At 50.1% G+C, this 12,311-nt stretch overlaps 5 protein-coding genes and 1 non-coding gene across 6 annotated transcripts; 3 read left to right on the top strand and 3 right to left on the bottom strand.

The window, feature by feature from the left end:
• Positions 1–84: 84 nt before the first annotated feature.
• VE01_05788 lies at positions 85–166 on the bottom strand (the record flags this gene model as incomplete). The annotated part of the gene is made up of 1 exon: positions 85–166. It is a non-coding gene; the product is annotated as a tRNA-Ser (tRNA).
• A 597-nt stretch (positions 167–763) lies between these two features.
• VE01_05787 (uncharacterized protein) lies at positions 764–2,647 on the bottom strand. Its single transcript, XM_018275247.2, has 4 exons — positions 2,085–2,647; positions 1,947–2,027; positions 1,288–1,863; positions 764–1,227 (listed from the first exon to the last, which is right to left on the bottom strand). The coding sequence occupies exons 1-4, from the start codon at positions 2,337–2,339 to the stop codon at positions 1,024–1,026; spliced, it is 1,116 nt and encodes a 371-aa protein (XP_018129959.1). The 5' UTR covers positions 2,340–2,647; the 3' UTR covers positions 764–1,023.
• A 97-nt stretch (positions 2,648–2,744) lies between these two features.
• VE01_05786 (uncharacterized protein) lies at positions 2,745–5,283 on the top strand. The gene is made up of 3 exons (XM_059463736.1): positions 2,745–2,967; positions 3,029–3,525; positions 3,585–5,283. The coding sequence occupies exons 1-3, from the start codon at positions 2,906–2,908 to the stop codon at positions 4,946–4,948; spliced, it is 1,923 nt and encodes a 640-aa protein (XP_059319665.1). The 5' UTR covers positions 2,745–2,905; the 3' UTR covers positions 4,949–5,283.
• Positions 5,059–6,821, bottom strand: VE01_05785 (uncharacterized protein; the record flags this gene model as incomplete). Its single annotated transcript, XM_018275245.1, has 4 exons — positions 5,059–5,690; positions 5,744–6,563; positions 6,620–6,708; positions 6,797–6,821. The coding sequence occupies 4 exons, from the start codon at positions 6,819–6,821 to the stop codon at positions 5,059–5,061; spliced, it is 1,566 nt and encodes a 521-aa protein (XP_018129957.1).
• A 1,037-nt stretch (positions 6,822–7,858) lies between these two features.
• On the top strand, positions 7,859–9,511 carry VE01_05784 (uncharacterized protein). The gene is made up of 4 exons (XM_018275244.2): positions 7,859–8,290; positions 8,403–8,728; positions 8,803–8,923; positions 9,034–9,511. Exons 1-4 carry the CDS (start codon positions 8,191–8,193, stop codon positions 9,234–9,236), a joined length of 750 nt encoding a protein of 249 aa, XP_018129958.1. The 5' UTR covers positions 7,859–8,190; the 3' UTR covers positions 9,237–9,511.
• A 1,510-nt stretch (positions 9,512–11,021) lies between these two features.
• On the top strand, positions 11,022–12,280 carry ATG5 (autophagy protein 5). Its single transcript, XM_059463735.1, has 4 exons — positions 11,022–11,372; positions 11,433–11,520; positions 11,603–11,767; positions 11,836–12,280. The coding sequence occupies exons 1-4, from the start codon at positions 11,037–11,039 to the stop codon at positions 12,024–12,026; spliced, it is 780 nt and encodes a 259-aa protein (XP_059319666.1). The 5' UTR covers positions 11,022–11,036; the 3' UTR covers positions 12,027–12,280.
• The last annotated feature ends 31 nt before the right edge of the window (positions 12,281–12,311 follow it).

Here is a 12,311-nt window from a genome sequence, read left to right as displayed (position 1 = left end):
ATAGTTGGGGGGAAAAAAAGTTACTGGGGCAGATATTTGTATCCACAATAAATAAAAATAAAAAATAAAAAATAAAGCTTTAAACGACGTGTGCAGGATTTGAACCTACGCGGCCGAAACCATATGATTTCTAGTCATACCCATTAACCACTCTGGCAACACGCCTTGTTTACTTTGTATGACCGTGGGCGAGTAAAGAGGGCTAGAAACCACTTGCACTTAAGCTGTGCATGTTCAAATCTTGCAAATGCCGCTTAATTTTTAAAATTTCGATTCATAAATAGAATCCAGATTCTCTAATTCCAAGCCATCCGAATCTTCATCTTAGCCATTATCGCATTTCTAGTCTATAGTCATATTCACATACTCTAGGTACGGGGAGCTTCCTGGTCCGGCGTGACATGGACTTATATATCTCTGAAATTGAAGATAAATATCATCGTGGGATCCTAACGCTAAGGTGGGGCAAATCCAGGGTCCAAACCATCGGTTCGCTCCCGCACTTGTCTAACCCCCCCCACCCGTCAAAATGGGAAGTGGGGCATGGGTCTAGGCATGAATGACACATTCCAAGGCTCATCATCCTCCCAGTCACTCTCAAGAATCTCATTGTCGATTATCACCGTGGCACTGGATATTTCATGTTAGTGCCTCTCCGAATCATTATGCCTTGCGAAGTGTATTGGGAAATACGGTGCTGTTGATTACAGTTGTGAAAAGTGGAAAGAAGAAGAACCCATAATATTAATGATTCACTACTTCATCCTCCCATATCCTGCTTGAGCCTTTAGGGTATGTTCAAAGCTATCTGTGATCATGCCAACCACAAAATCACTGGAGAAGATTGCCATACTTTCATTCAAGGAAGGCGCGAATCCCCTCCATACTCATTCGCTCTTTCCTCCATAGTCATTAGCACTTCCCCTCATTATCATTCGCACCTTCCCTCAGATGAATTGGTGCTTTACTGCGTTGTCATTCGCTCCTTCCCTCAAATCGATTCGTACTTTCCCCAATTATCATTTACTCATCCGCTCCTTCCTCCGAAATCCGCCACACCAATCTCTCACCACTCACGGCCTTGTTCCTGAGCGTATCCAGGGCCTTTTGCGCCCTCTCCAGAAGTGACTTGCCCTCAATAATCTTCTGCTTGTTTGGCTTGACCACACCTTCCGCCAACAACGTGGGGATGATCGTAGGCTGGAGGTGAGTCTTGAAAAACACATTCTGCCAAACTGTTAGAATATCTCCTCACATACATGCCTCAAGAAACTATCCATGACTTACCTCCTGGTAGAAATGCGTTCTCACACCCCTAGCCTCTACGCCCTCAGCCCAATCCGCCGATGCCTGCACATCCATGGCGTATTCCGGGGCTTCTGTATCCGAAGCATCCTTCACAATCACTGGCAAAAGCGCTGCGACTTTGGTGCCCTTCTGCGCGACCTTGGCGATCTTCGCAAGACTTCCATACTTGGATGCGATGCAGTCCAAAATGAATGGTACAGCGGGTCCATCCGCATTTTCCGCTCCAGCACTCTCGAGAACCAGGCTCGCGAAGTTCGAATCGCGGTAATCGACGACCGCCTTGGCTCCGAGCGAACGAAGGTACTCATGGTGAACTGGCGAGGCGGTGGCAATGATGTTTTTGTAACCCCAGTGCGTGAGGACCTGGATAGCGTACTGTCCGCAAGACGAGCTTCCGCCCCAGATCAAAACTGGAGAATTGGCGTCAACTGGGGATGGGTTGGCAGGACGAGGCCACGGGAGAGGAAGGCCCAGGTCAGCTGTTGTGGCGTGGAAGGCTGTGACAAGGTTGTTGGGCAGAGTTACTGCTTCTTGGAGAGTGAATCCGGCTGGGAGCTACAGTAATGTGTGTCAATTGAAGGCAATTATGGAAGAGACATGGGCCCCAAGAGGTTATCGCTGCTGTGGAGGTAACACACCTTGCTCAGAGAAGTCTGTGGAACAGTCACAAACTCTTGGTGCGCCTTGCGTTGGCTCTCTTCAAAGCAGAAACCAAACACCTTCAGTCATGGATTAGCCTGCAGCTTCACAAATACTCCTCTCTGACAGTTACCTACCTTGTCACCGATGGCCAAATTCTGAACACCCGGACCAACGTTCTTGACCGTTCCCCCAACTCCGTCGCCGAGCACTTGCGGATGTTCCACGAGAAGGCCTCCATCGTTTTGGTGGAGGTCCAGAGGGGTAGATGCTGTCCACTCGACGCGCACCAAAACTTCACCTTCGCGAGGCTGGATGGTGGGAAGTTGGATGATACCAAGAGGAGCACGAAGAGCGACTGTTGCAACACCGTTATGGGTGGGAGTTGCCATTTTGATTGATTTGTAAGAAGTTGAAATGGTGAAGTTGAAGTTGAGGTTGAGGCTGAGGTTGAGGTTGAGGCTGAGGTTAAGGAAATTGAGCTTGAATATCTGGAGGTGAATGTGATGATCAGGTTGAGGATGAACCTTTCAGAAGATTGTTTGCGTCGCACAAGTCGTTTATATACCAGATACCCCACGCTATAATCCCATTCACTCGCCGCTTTATAAGCACTCTGTTAATAGGTGGATATCCGATTTTGAAAGTTGAGACTTTGCTTTGTTGATGTTGACGCACTTGATTGATGCTTTCATTTGATGTCGTCCGATAAGGTTAGCTTCCGAGACTCAACCGCGAACCTTCGGATAGCCTAATGTAGGACATGACGAACCAACCAAACTTCCGAATCCGTGACACAACAAGAAGAAGCTCTCTCATCAACTGCTATCGACTGTTACACGCACTTTAGTTTTTGTGAACCCGAAATCAAGCGGTTAATTTCTCAGATCTGATTAGTCAGGAAGCAGACGCTGTGCCGCGGCATCCGGGCCTTGGAGACGGTTGATTTCAGATCAAGATGAAGGTGGCCAAGGCTGGCACCGAAACCCACAGCCGCACTCCTCAAGCGTGCGACCGATGGTATATCTTCTAAGCCGAGCAGTTTAGAATGGCTTAGGGGTCGATACTGACTTCATGGCAGCCGAAAGAGCAAGGTTAAATGCAGCGGTACTAGACCGAATTGTCGGAACTGCCTGAAGCGCAAGAAGGGATGCACTTGGCCTAGTACCCCTGCTCCAGGGGGTTATTATCAGATCTTAGACTACGCCGAAGTGGAATCAGGAACTGATAGGAGGGTTTTGAAGGGAGCAGGGCCTATACTCGATGGCCCTGTTCGTGGTGACTGTAACAGTGCTTGTGTCCTTCCAGAAGCTCATCTGCTTCAGCTCTTGCTAGGTATCTTTCTAGCCCGTCACCACGATGGAGAGCTGTGCTCCTTCTTGCACAAGCCAAGTCTTGATATGTCTGTGTTAGCCGTTCGGTCGCCTTTCCTAGTAATGTCTATTATCAGTCTCTCAGCATTATACATCCCCGATGATGAGGCACTGAGAGACTTTGGATTCGAGGCTGTGGCGCTGTCGGACAATTATGCACGATCTGCCAGGAGATATGCGCAAAGACTCTCTGACGAACCTTCAGGTGCGTATTATTCCCCTTTTATATTATGTTTTATTCTCTAATCATCGGCCGGTCATTAGTATATAATATCCAGGCGTTCTTAGTTCTCGCTATCCGCGAACTGATAACTTGGACGAATTTAAAGGCCTGGATGTATGCCGGCACTGCCATAAGAATGTCACAAGCGCTGCATCTTGGTTTGGAATTCAATCAGCACTCCCCAGGGCAAAAAGAAGTTCGAAGAAGAACTTTCTGGGCCTGTTTCGTAGTGGACCGTTTGATCTCCTACTCCTGCAATCATCCATTCGCCATCAACCAGATGTCGGCCCTCATACAGCTTCCCTGTCCAGAGAACTCATTTGCCTTTGAGGAGGATTATTCTGGCCCATCCCTTGACAACATCCTGCAGCACACGAACCAGCTGTCTCAACTTGGCATTACACCGTTCTATATCACCATGCTCCAGCTTTGGGGGAATATGGCCACTCTGCATACCTCCGGGGGACGCAGAAGCTCAAAATATGCACCCACGGATCCAGAAGGCGAGTTCTATAAAACCGCAAAAGCCATCGATAACTTCGCCGCTGCCCTGCCTCCAAGTCTACGGTGGTCACCTCAGAATTACAAATTACACCAAGTCACAGGCCAAGCCCAGGCCTTCGTCAACTTAAACCTATTACTCTTCCACTCCCGTTGCGTAATGCACCAAGAGTACCTCCCCCAACTCGACTCCCAATACAGCCTCGCCACCCTCCAAGTCGACGAAGCAGCCAGCTACGACGCCGCCGGCCTCTCCCTCGACTACTCCGACGCCCCCATCATCGAATGCTGCATCGACAGCGTCCACGCCCTCACGGACATGGCCACCATGCTCACCCAAGGCACCGAACAAGACCAACAGCTCCTCCAGTCTCCCTTCGCCGCAAACGCACTTATGACATCAGCCGCTGTCCACCTTTGGATCCTATACACGCAGACATGCGATAAATGCCCCAAGGATGTCGCAGAAGTCAACTTCGCAAAGCTGCTCGATATCATCCGCTCGTGGCAGAGCCGCTGGCGCGTAGCCTGCGCCTGGGCTGAGACGCTGGAGATGTTACGGAACTTGTATAGCTTTTCCTATGGCACGGCTGTCACTGTTGACTTTGACTATTGGGAGACGGGCACGGATGAGATTACTGATAGCCCGACGCTTGTTGAGGAGGCGGGAGATGCTAATGGTGCGCATACTGGGTTGTCGGATGGGGATGGCATTGTGGACCCGTCAGCGATCGCGCAGCGCTTGCATGATAAGGTTAAGGGTATAATGCTGAATCCCCTGTATGCAACGGATGTGAAGAAGCATAATTTGAGGGTTTACTGCAGGACGGTATGGCAACATATGTGGAATATGTGGAGTTTTGAGCCCTTGGAGTCGTTTGATTCTGATTTGATAATTCAATAGTCCACAATAAACTACATGAGCAGTGCGTTGATTTCCTACGAGAAAAGAAATGTGTATGCCATTGGTTACGAAGAACTAAGACGACAATCACTAGCAAAAGAGAACCCGCTCTAAAATGACGTTCGTTCCACGACCTCGAAGGGAAGTTCAGCACCCAACTCCTTTGCGGCTGTCAACGCCGTCCTTACGCAATTCTCAAGCAATGTAAGACTGTCGTTGTTCCAGCTGCCTGTCGCAAATACTCCACCATCTCCGTTCCTCCACCCCTGAGTCTTAGTCGCACCATTCAACAACCCCTCTCTCTCCGTGGCCTTCTTTCCTCCGGACCCAGGAGCCTCCTTCGAGAACGCCGCACGGATCAGCTCCCGTCTCTGCGGGTTGCTCAACATACGGTAGAAGACAGCCTTGTGGGCAACCTTGTCATCTGCAATGACATAGGCAGGTGGCAGGCGGGGAGTTTTATTCATGCTCCCATAGACGGCCTCGCTAGGGGTTGGGCTCTTGGAGTAAATCACTGGACGCACGGTGACGAGAATACCAGAGCTATGAACGTGCGTGGCTTCTGTCCATTCCTCGCCCGAGGGAGAGCGGCGGGTTTGAAGGGCCAGGATGTCCGCACTCGAGGCGTCGGGGTTGAGCCACTCAGTTGAGGCGAGGAATTCCTCGGCGGTGAGGTCGGAAAGGGGCTTCTTGGCGAAGGGGCCTTTGCGGGAGATGACATGGGACATTATGGTGTAGTCAGCTGGGAGGAGTTAGTAGGGTTGGATAATGAAAGGAGGGAAGAAGGAGACGAACTGTGAACGACGACCTCAGCTTCGCAAATTGGAAGTTGAGATGCCATTGGTCTCGCCGGCTTATAGAGGTGTGCGAGAGCATGAGAAGAGGTAGCAGTTATCACTTTTGCAAAAGTCTCGATGCTTTCTTTCTTGTTATCATCTAGATCCACGATTGTGCATTTAACGGTCCCATCAGTCTGGCTCTCGATATTGGTGACTGGATGTCTGAGCTTGATGCGGAGATTGTTAGAAACGAGCTTCTCCTGCATAGCCTGCATCGTCGTCACAGAGTTGTGATCATTGCCCGACGTATATTTCTTATAATCGGTGATATACACGGCTGGGAAAGTGCGGAAGTCATCGTGAGAGCAAGTCGCCACGGACGAGAATAGGGGAACAAGATAGTCGTTGAGGAAGAACTGCGGCAGGAAAAGCCTATTGCAGTAATGCTCAATAGTCTCGGTTCCCGCCGCATCACCCGGCCCGCCAACACCCGGCGGAAAGAATTTGACTCCAAACGCAAACACCGCATAGCACAACCCCAGGATTACCGATAAGATCAAATGCCTAATTCTCTGATAGAGGCTAGGGTTTGGCGTTGTATTCGGAGGGAACATCCTATGCTTGTTGGAGGCATGGATAAAATACGGCCTCTCATGTTCCTCGCGCGTGAAGACGAAGAGGAAACGGCGTGGCTTGGCGGGGACGTTGAACTGGGCCACAAGCTTGAAGAGGTTGGCGTAGTATTCTCCTGAGAATACACGCATGGGGATGTCGATGCGGGAGCTCTTGGCACCGGGGGGTGTATAGGAGTAGCCATCGAGGGCGCAGGCGTTACCCTGGGATGGGTTAGTGATGAATTTTGAGGCCGAAAAATGATGTTGGGGGATGATACTTTCTCAAAGACGGTGACATCGAATTTGCCAGATGGATCATTGTGTAAAGCCCATGCAGCGGCCAATCCAGCCATGCCCGATCCGACCACTAACCCGTTAGAATTGTCTTCTCATCTCATTCCCTTAATCCCCTAGTTAAAGCTAGGGGTGGGGGTGGGGTGAGGGAGGGGACTAACCTGCGATCTTTTGTCTTTCTGCCATTGTTGAAGGTTTATGAGGCTGTCTAATAAAGGGAAGTTCTAATAAAGGCAAGCTCTATCAATATCTACATATCCTATCATCAATGCGAGGGAGGGCAGTTCATGATCTTTATCTTGCTATAGTTTACCTATTCCGCCGAACCGCCAACTAAGGAGTTAGTTTTAAGCAACGAGTCATACAATGCAACGCTGTGGATGTGATGAGTTGCTCTGCGTTACACATGCTATAGGTCTGAGAACCCATACACCAACGAATTTATTCTGAACTCTCTACTGTGCTCATCAACAAATGACAACTGGAGATAAAAGAGCCTGGAGCTGGTCCAGGACGCCGCAAATGCTAGTGAACTAATCCGTCAGCTAGCTAACCTGTCTCCGGGAGCTACAACCAAGACGAAGGTGGACAGCGCATATGTCGCCGAGATCACATATTAATCCACCTCTCCTCGTCGTCCCAGCTCGCAAACTCTGCCTTAACGGGTGCATCTCAGTGTCCCAGCCCAATACCATCCACGCCCATCTAGCACCCCCTGGTGCAGATCTCCCGGATTATCGTCCCTTGCGTCTCTTGGAACGATCTAGGGGGATCAGTGCATCCAATCCAGCATACCTGTGATCGACATCCTCCTCCGAGTAGGTGGTGGAATTCTGCACTGAGAGTCACCGCTATTTTTCCGTCTTGTAGATACATCTGGCAACAGTCACATTTCAATTTCACATGGGACAATGGGACAATGGGTGAAACTCTACTGGGTTCTATTTCCGCGAGAAACGGGGCTGTCTGTCTTGAGGCCGATGGGGTGACATTTTCGCCTTTTGGTTCAATGACTTTCTCAGCTCTGTTGCCGCCGGGGACGGCTGAGATCTCAGACAGTTGGCTTCATTTTGTACTATTGCTTTTATGATCATCTGTCAAGTCACCATTGTTGCTTTCAGCTCGTTGAGTCACAGCTTGATGAGTGTATACCGTATATTTAGAGCTGTTGATTGTGATTCCATACTTTCTGGCTGCATAATGCGACGATGTGATAGAAGTGATGGGATAACATGAACCAATCGCTGGTGGGTGCTTCTCCGCGCGCCGGTCGATCTCAAATTGTTGGTGTAGCAATCCGCTTATTGCGACTCAAACTCCAACGCCCACACCCGAATGTTTTTGACGGCTTATCCGACTTCAACCTCCTCAAACTCCAAATCCAAGATCAACAATCCAAAGAACTCTTTGGCCGATTTCAAAGCAGAATTCATAATTCGAGTATAAAGCCCACATCCTGTCCTTTGTCCTCAAAATTGCATTCAAATTCACCCATCTCTCTCTGCCAGACACAATTCCACTCTACAACCAACACACCCCAAATCCAAACCTCAAAATGGCCCCCTCCATGATCTCCCTTCCACCAGCAGCCTGCTGCGCCAAAGGAACTCTACATGAAGGAACTACGACGGGAACGATGGAGAAGATTGGTGATAGTAAGTCTTAGCCTGCATCTCTCAATACGCCACCTTTGATTCACCTGTCACATCTCATCTCCCCCACTCCAAGGCCCCAACACAAAGTGAACCAATACCAACATACCAACAGTTGACGTCTACTTCGCACGTCCCGCCAGCAACTCAACCGAAAAAGCGGTCATCATCTTTGGCGACATCTTCGGCATCTACCAGAACGCCAAGCTGGTTGCCGACAACTTCGCCGCGCGCGGATTGCTCACGATCGTCCCGGATCTGCTGGATGGCGATACCTTGTCCACTGACGATTTCGATAGCAAGAATGTGGATATCCCTGCTTGGGTCCAGAGACACCCACCGGATCTCGTGGATCCTATCGTCGCGAAGGTCATTGCTCACCTGCGCGAGACTTTGAAGGTCGAGAGGATCGCTGGAGTTGGGTACTGCTTCGGCGCTAAGGTAAGTACCGCTGCATGCACAAAGGGTTTCTTGTTCAGGGATCCCAGAGTAGCCCGCTAATGTCTCAATAATAGTACGTGGTCCGTAACCTCAAGGGCGAGGGACTTCTGGACTCGGGATACCTAGCTCATCCGTCCTTTATTACGACCGACGAGTTCTGGGCTATCACAAAGCCTGTGTCGATCGCTGCATCTGGTAAGTCCCTAGCAGCCCCCTGGACTCAGCTCAGACCCCCTCCCCTCCCCACCACCAACACGGACAAAATTCCAGAGAGCAACCAAACTGACAACACCTACCCTGGACAGAAATCGACAGCATCTTCACCCAGAAGAACCGCTATGACGCGGAGAAGATCCTGATTGACCTGAAGATCCCATTCCAGATCAACGTCTATGGAGGCGTCGACCATGGCTTTGCGCTCAGGACCGATATGAGCGTGAAGAAGAACTTGTACGCCATGGAAGATGCGTTCAAGCAGGCTGTTGCCTGGTTTGAGAACTGGTTGTGATGGTAGGGAGGGTGAGATTGTCTCCAGAGGAGCGATCTGAGATATGAGCTTTGCTTTGTGGGGGTTTCGACGGAAGGAGCTTTGTTTGCTGCTAGGGATTCGATCGATTGGTGGGTTATGACACGGCGTTGGGAGGAAAGCGCTACTTGCTACTTGCTACACATAGGAATGAATTATGATGACTCCCTGTCAAGACTCCTTCCCTTTTCAGACTCCCTTTAGCAACTCGCATCCTACCGCAAGGGGATGATCTATTTCAATCTTCCAACATCAGCAATAAGGGTCGTGAGTCTCAGACCCCATCGATTGAGGGGTTTGCTGTGCTGTAATGCATCGCTGATCTGCAGTGTTGGTTCCGTCTCGTCTCGGTTCAAAGATGAGAACAATACCAAGACCATTATTAGCGTCTCACCTTCCCTATCATCAACACCTTCCCGCGTTTAAAGCGACGGATAAAACGACAACTCAACTCTCGATGAAAGTCACCTCCCTTGTTTTCTAGGTGTGTTGGTACGTCTTTGTCTTTAAAACGTGATATTCCCGAACGGATCCGGCGAGCGTTCATTAATATTGTCCCGTGACACTGTCCAAATGTCGTTATTCCCAATACTCTGGATCTTCCAGTTTTGCCTCATTTCACGATACCGCTGGGCATTTAACTGAGAATCGTTGGAAACCCTGTTTACTTTCCAGGCGTATATGGCATTGTTACGGTGAAGAATATGCTTGAAGTCGGCTTTGATGTAGTGGGATATGACCGAAGTGAATACATTGAGGCCCTTTGGACAGTCAGGACTGATCAAGCTCAAACGTCAGTGTTGCCGAGTGAGTTCTCTTTGGATTTATATTTCTAGCAGTCACTGATAAATACAGCTACCACCTCGAATCAATCGAAACAGCGGGTATGTCCAAAACATAATCACTCTTGAAGCCAAGAGAGTGGATGGTAACAGCTGGACTTCAGAAGTCGTTAACCAACCTCCTATTTCCTGACGGTGGGCGCTTTCCCGAAACCTCCGTCCCGGTTGCTCCAAGCTAATATTAATATGCCAGATGTACCGGACTATCCGACCAGTGCTCAAGTTCAAAATACTTGGGGGAGTATGTCGACAATTTTCAGCTCAGGCCCACTTTGCGGCTGGGTAGTAACGTGATGGGGATCAGTCGATCAGAAAAGGGTGGCGAGTGGATAATAAGCATCAACAGATCAGGTTCAAACTCCAGAGGAAGAATTTGATAAACTCATTATCGCCAATGGCAGCATTTACAGCCCTGTCATGCCGGATGTGCTGGGTATTGACAAGCTCGGAGGCGAGGCTATTCATTCTCAGTATTTGGAGGAGTTAGTTCATCTTTCAAAACACCTAATGGGGCCTTCACTGATGGTATAGCAGTCCAAATGGCCCCCAAAAAAAAGAATGTGATTGTGTGGGCTTGAGCAATACCGCTGTTGACAGTTTGATGGCTTGTGGACGATGCTGGGCCGAAGTGATTGATGGATGGAAATTTGGAGTTCTTTTTTGGTTTTTGGCTTCATAAAAGACTGTCTAATTAATTAAAATGTTGGATTTACTGACAAATTTATGTCTTCCTATTATTTAATAAGCGTACACGCTGAAAAAGTATCATGTTGTCATGATCTTTCAAACCCCCCACCAAAGACGAGGCTACCACACAACCCCAAGGCTACACCCAAACCCCCACATCTCAGCCTCGCCCAAACCCCAGCCTCGCCTCCAAACACCCACCTTCCACCCCATCCCACCTTCCTCTTCCACCTCCAACCCCACAACCCCAACCATGGCCAGCCCTCTAACAACCCAAATCTGGTCCGCAACAGTCCCCCTCCACATCACCCTCGCCCCCTCCCTCCACCCCTCCTCCGGCCCGCCTCCGCCCTACCTCCTCAACATCCCGCGGCTTTCCTACCTCCCTCTCCTCCTCCCGCGCCTCTCGGTCTTCTTCCAGGTCCCGCTCTCCTCATTCACACACGAGGGAATCGAGTTACGCCTCCTTCCTGCGGGGTTGCTGGCGGATCTATATGCGCCGCAGCTTCCATGGAGGATAGAGGTTGGGGATGGGTGGGGGGTGGGAGAGAGGGGAGTTGCGGATGGGTTTATGAATAGTGTTAAGGAGGTGAGTTGATGTATTCTGTTTCCCGAGGAGGTGGATGAGATGAGTGCTAATGAGAGACAGGCTGATTTCCTCCGATATGGGAGCGCAAAGGGGATTATGTCCATGTCAGCCGAGAACTCAACTGCGCTATGGGACGCCGTGAAAGATAGTTCGTTACCCCCTTGCTTCCCCTTGTCTTCAACCTCATCCGCATCATATATATGGTCAATAACTAACAACCCCACCCATAGACAACTGCCCCGTCTTTGCGGCCCTCACCCGCCCCCTCCTCAACCCCGCCTCACCACTGCGGCATATCCCACTACGAATATACATCCCTCACCCTGACAGCGGCACCAACAACACCGGTTCCTTTCGCGTCATCCAAGGACTCGTTCCGCCTCGGCTGCCAAATAGTGCGTTCTGTCCTTCCTTTTCGCCTTCCACACCCCAATGTTTCCTGCAGATTACTAACCCCTCACAGATGACCATCAAACACTAGGCCACGCACTCCATACCCTCATCCCCACCCTCTTCCCCTCCCGCCGCGACCCTATCCTCGCTGCCGCAATCCTGCACGGCGCCCGTGTGCCACTACACGCCACGCTTGAGGACCTAATGCGCGAGTGCGCGTATGCGGATGGTTGGGTTGCGGTGGTGGGTGTAATGCTGTAGTTGTTGTGGGTGGGTGTGTCGGTGGCTTCAATTTCAAGTAAGTTAGTATGGGCTGGATGACCAGAGAGGGGTTATGGGCTAGGAGATAGACCGGGATGGAGTGGAGGAACACTCCACACGCCGAGCGAAACAGGAAGTATGAGATGGGATAGATTACCTTGGTTACGACGTTACGACTCTCACATCAATCACATGAATACCATCCAGACCATATATGAGTAACAACATCCCTCCCTTGATATTTCATCTATCTGAGCTACGAACAGCCCCCAGCCTCTTGTTATC

Source organism: Pseudogymnoascus verrucosus (genome assembly GCF_001662655.1).
Source record: "Pseudogymnoascus verrucosus strain UAMH 10579 unplaced genomic scaffold scaffold_24, whole genome shotgun sequence".
Taxonomy (NCBI): domain Eukaryota; kingdom Fungi; phylum Ascomycota; class Leotiomycetes; order Thelebolales; family Thelebolaceae; genus Pseudogymnoascus; species Pseudogymnoascus verrucosus.
Note: the sequence above shows the minus strand (reverse complement) of the source record. Positions and strands in the feature narration are given on the sequence as shown.

What these genes read in the sequence shown, in the direction of transcription:
- VE01_05787 (XM_018275247.2), bottom strand. Translation starts at nt 2,339, where the DNA reads ATGGCAACTCCCACCCATAACGGTGTTGCAACAGTCGCTCTTCGTGCT. An exon ending in CACAGACTTCTCTGAGCAAG is followed by an intron (nt 1,864 to 1,946) that starts GTGTGTTACCTC and finishes ACATTACTGTAG; the next exon opens with CTCCCAGCCGGATTCACTCT. An exon ending in GAACGCATTTCTACCAGGAG is followed by an intron (nt 1,228 to 1,287) that starts GTAAGTCATGGA and finishes ACAGTTTGGCAG; the next exon opens with AATGTGTTTTTCAAGACTCA.
- VE01_05786 (XM_059463736.1), top strand. Translation starts at nt 2,906, where the DNA reads ATGAAGGTGGCCAAGGCTGGCACCGAAACCCACAGCCGCACTCCTCAA. An exon ending in CCTCAAGCGTGCGACCGATG is followed by an intron (nt 2,968 to 3,028) that starts GTATATCTTCTA and finishes ACTTCATGGCAG; the next exon opens with CCGAAAGAGCAAGGTTAAAT. An exon ending in ACTCTCTGACGAACCTTCAG is followed by an intron (nt 3,526 to 3,584) that starts GTGCGTATTATT and finishes GCCGGTCATTAG; the next exon opens with TATATAATATCCAGGCGTTC.
- VE01_05784 (XM_018275244.2), top strand. Translation starts at nt 8,191, where the DNA reads ATGGCCCCCTCCATGATCTCCCTTCCACCAGCAGCCTGCTGCGCCAAA. An exon ending in GATGGAGAAGATTGGTGATA is followed by an intron (nt 8,291 to 8,402) that starts GTAAGTCTTAGC and finishes ACATACCAACAG; the next exon opens with TTGACGTCTACTTCGCACGT. An exon ending in GGTACTGCTTCGGCGCTAAG is followed by an intron (nt 8,729 to 8,802) that starts GTAAGTACCGCT and finishes TCTCAATAATAG; the next exon opens with TACGTGGTCCGTAACCTCAA.
- ATG5 (XM_059463735.1), top strand. Translation starts at nt 11,037, where the DNA reads ATGGCCAGCCCTCTAACAACCCAAATCTGGTCCGCAACAGTCCCCCTC. An exon ending in TTATGAATAGTGTTAAGGAG is followed by an intron (nt 11,373 to 11,432) that starts GTGAGTTGATGT and finishes AATGAGAGACAG; the next exon opens with GCTGATTTCCTCCGATATGG. An exon ending in ATGGGACGCCGTGAAAGATA is followed by an intron (nt 11,521 to 11,602) that starts GTTCGTTACCCC and finishes CCCCACCCATAG; the next exon opens with ACAACTGCCCCGTCTTTGCG.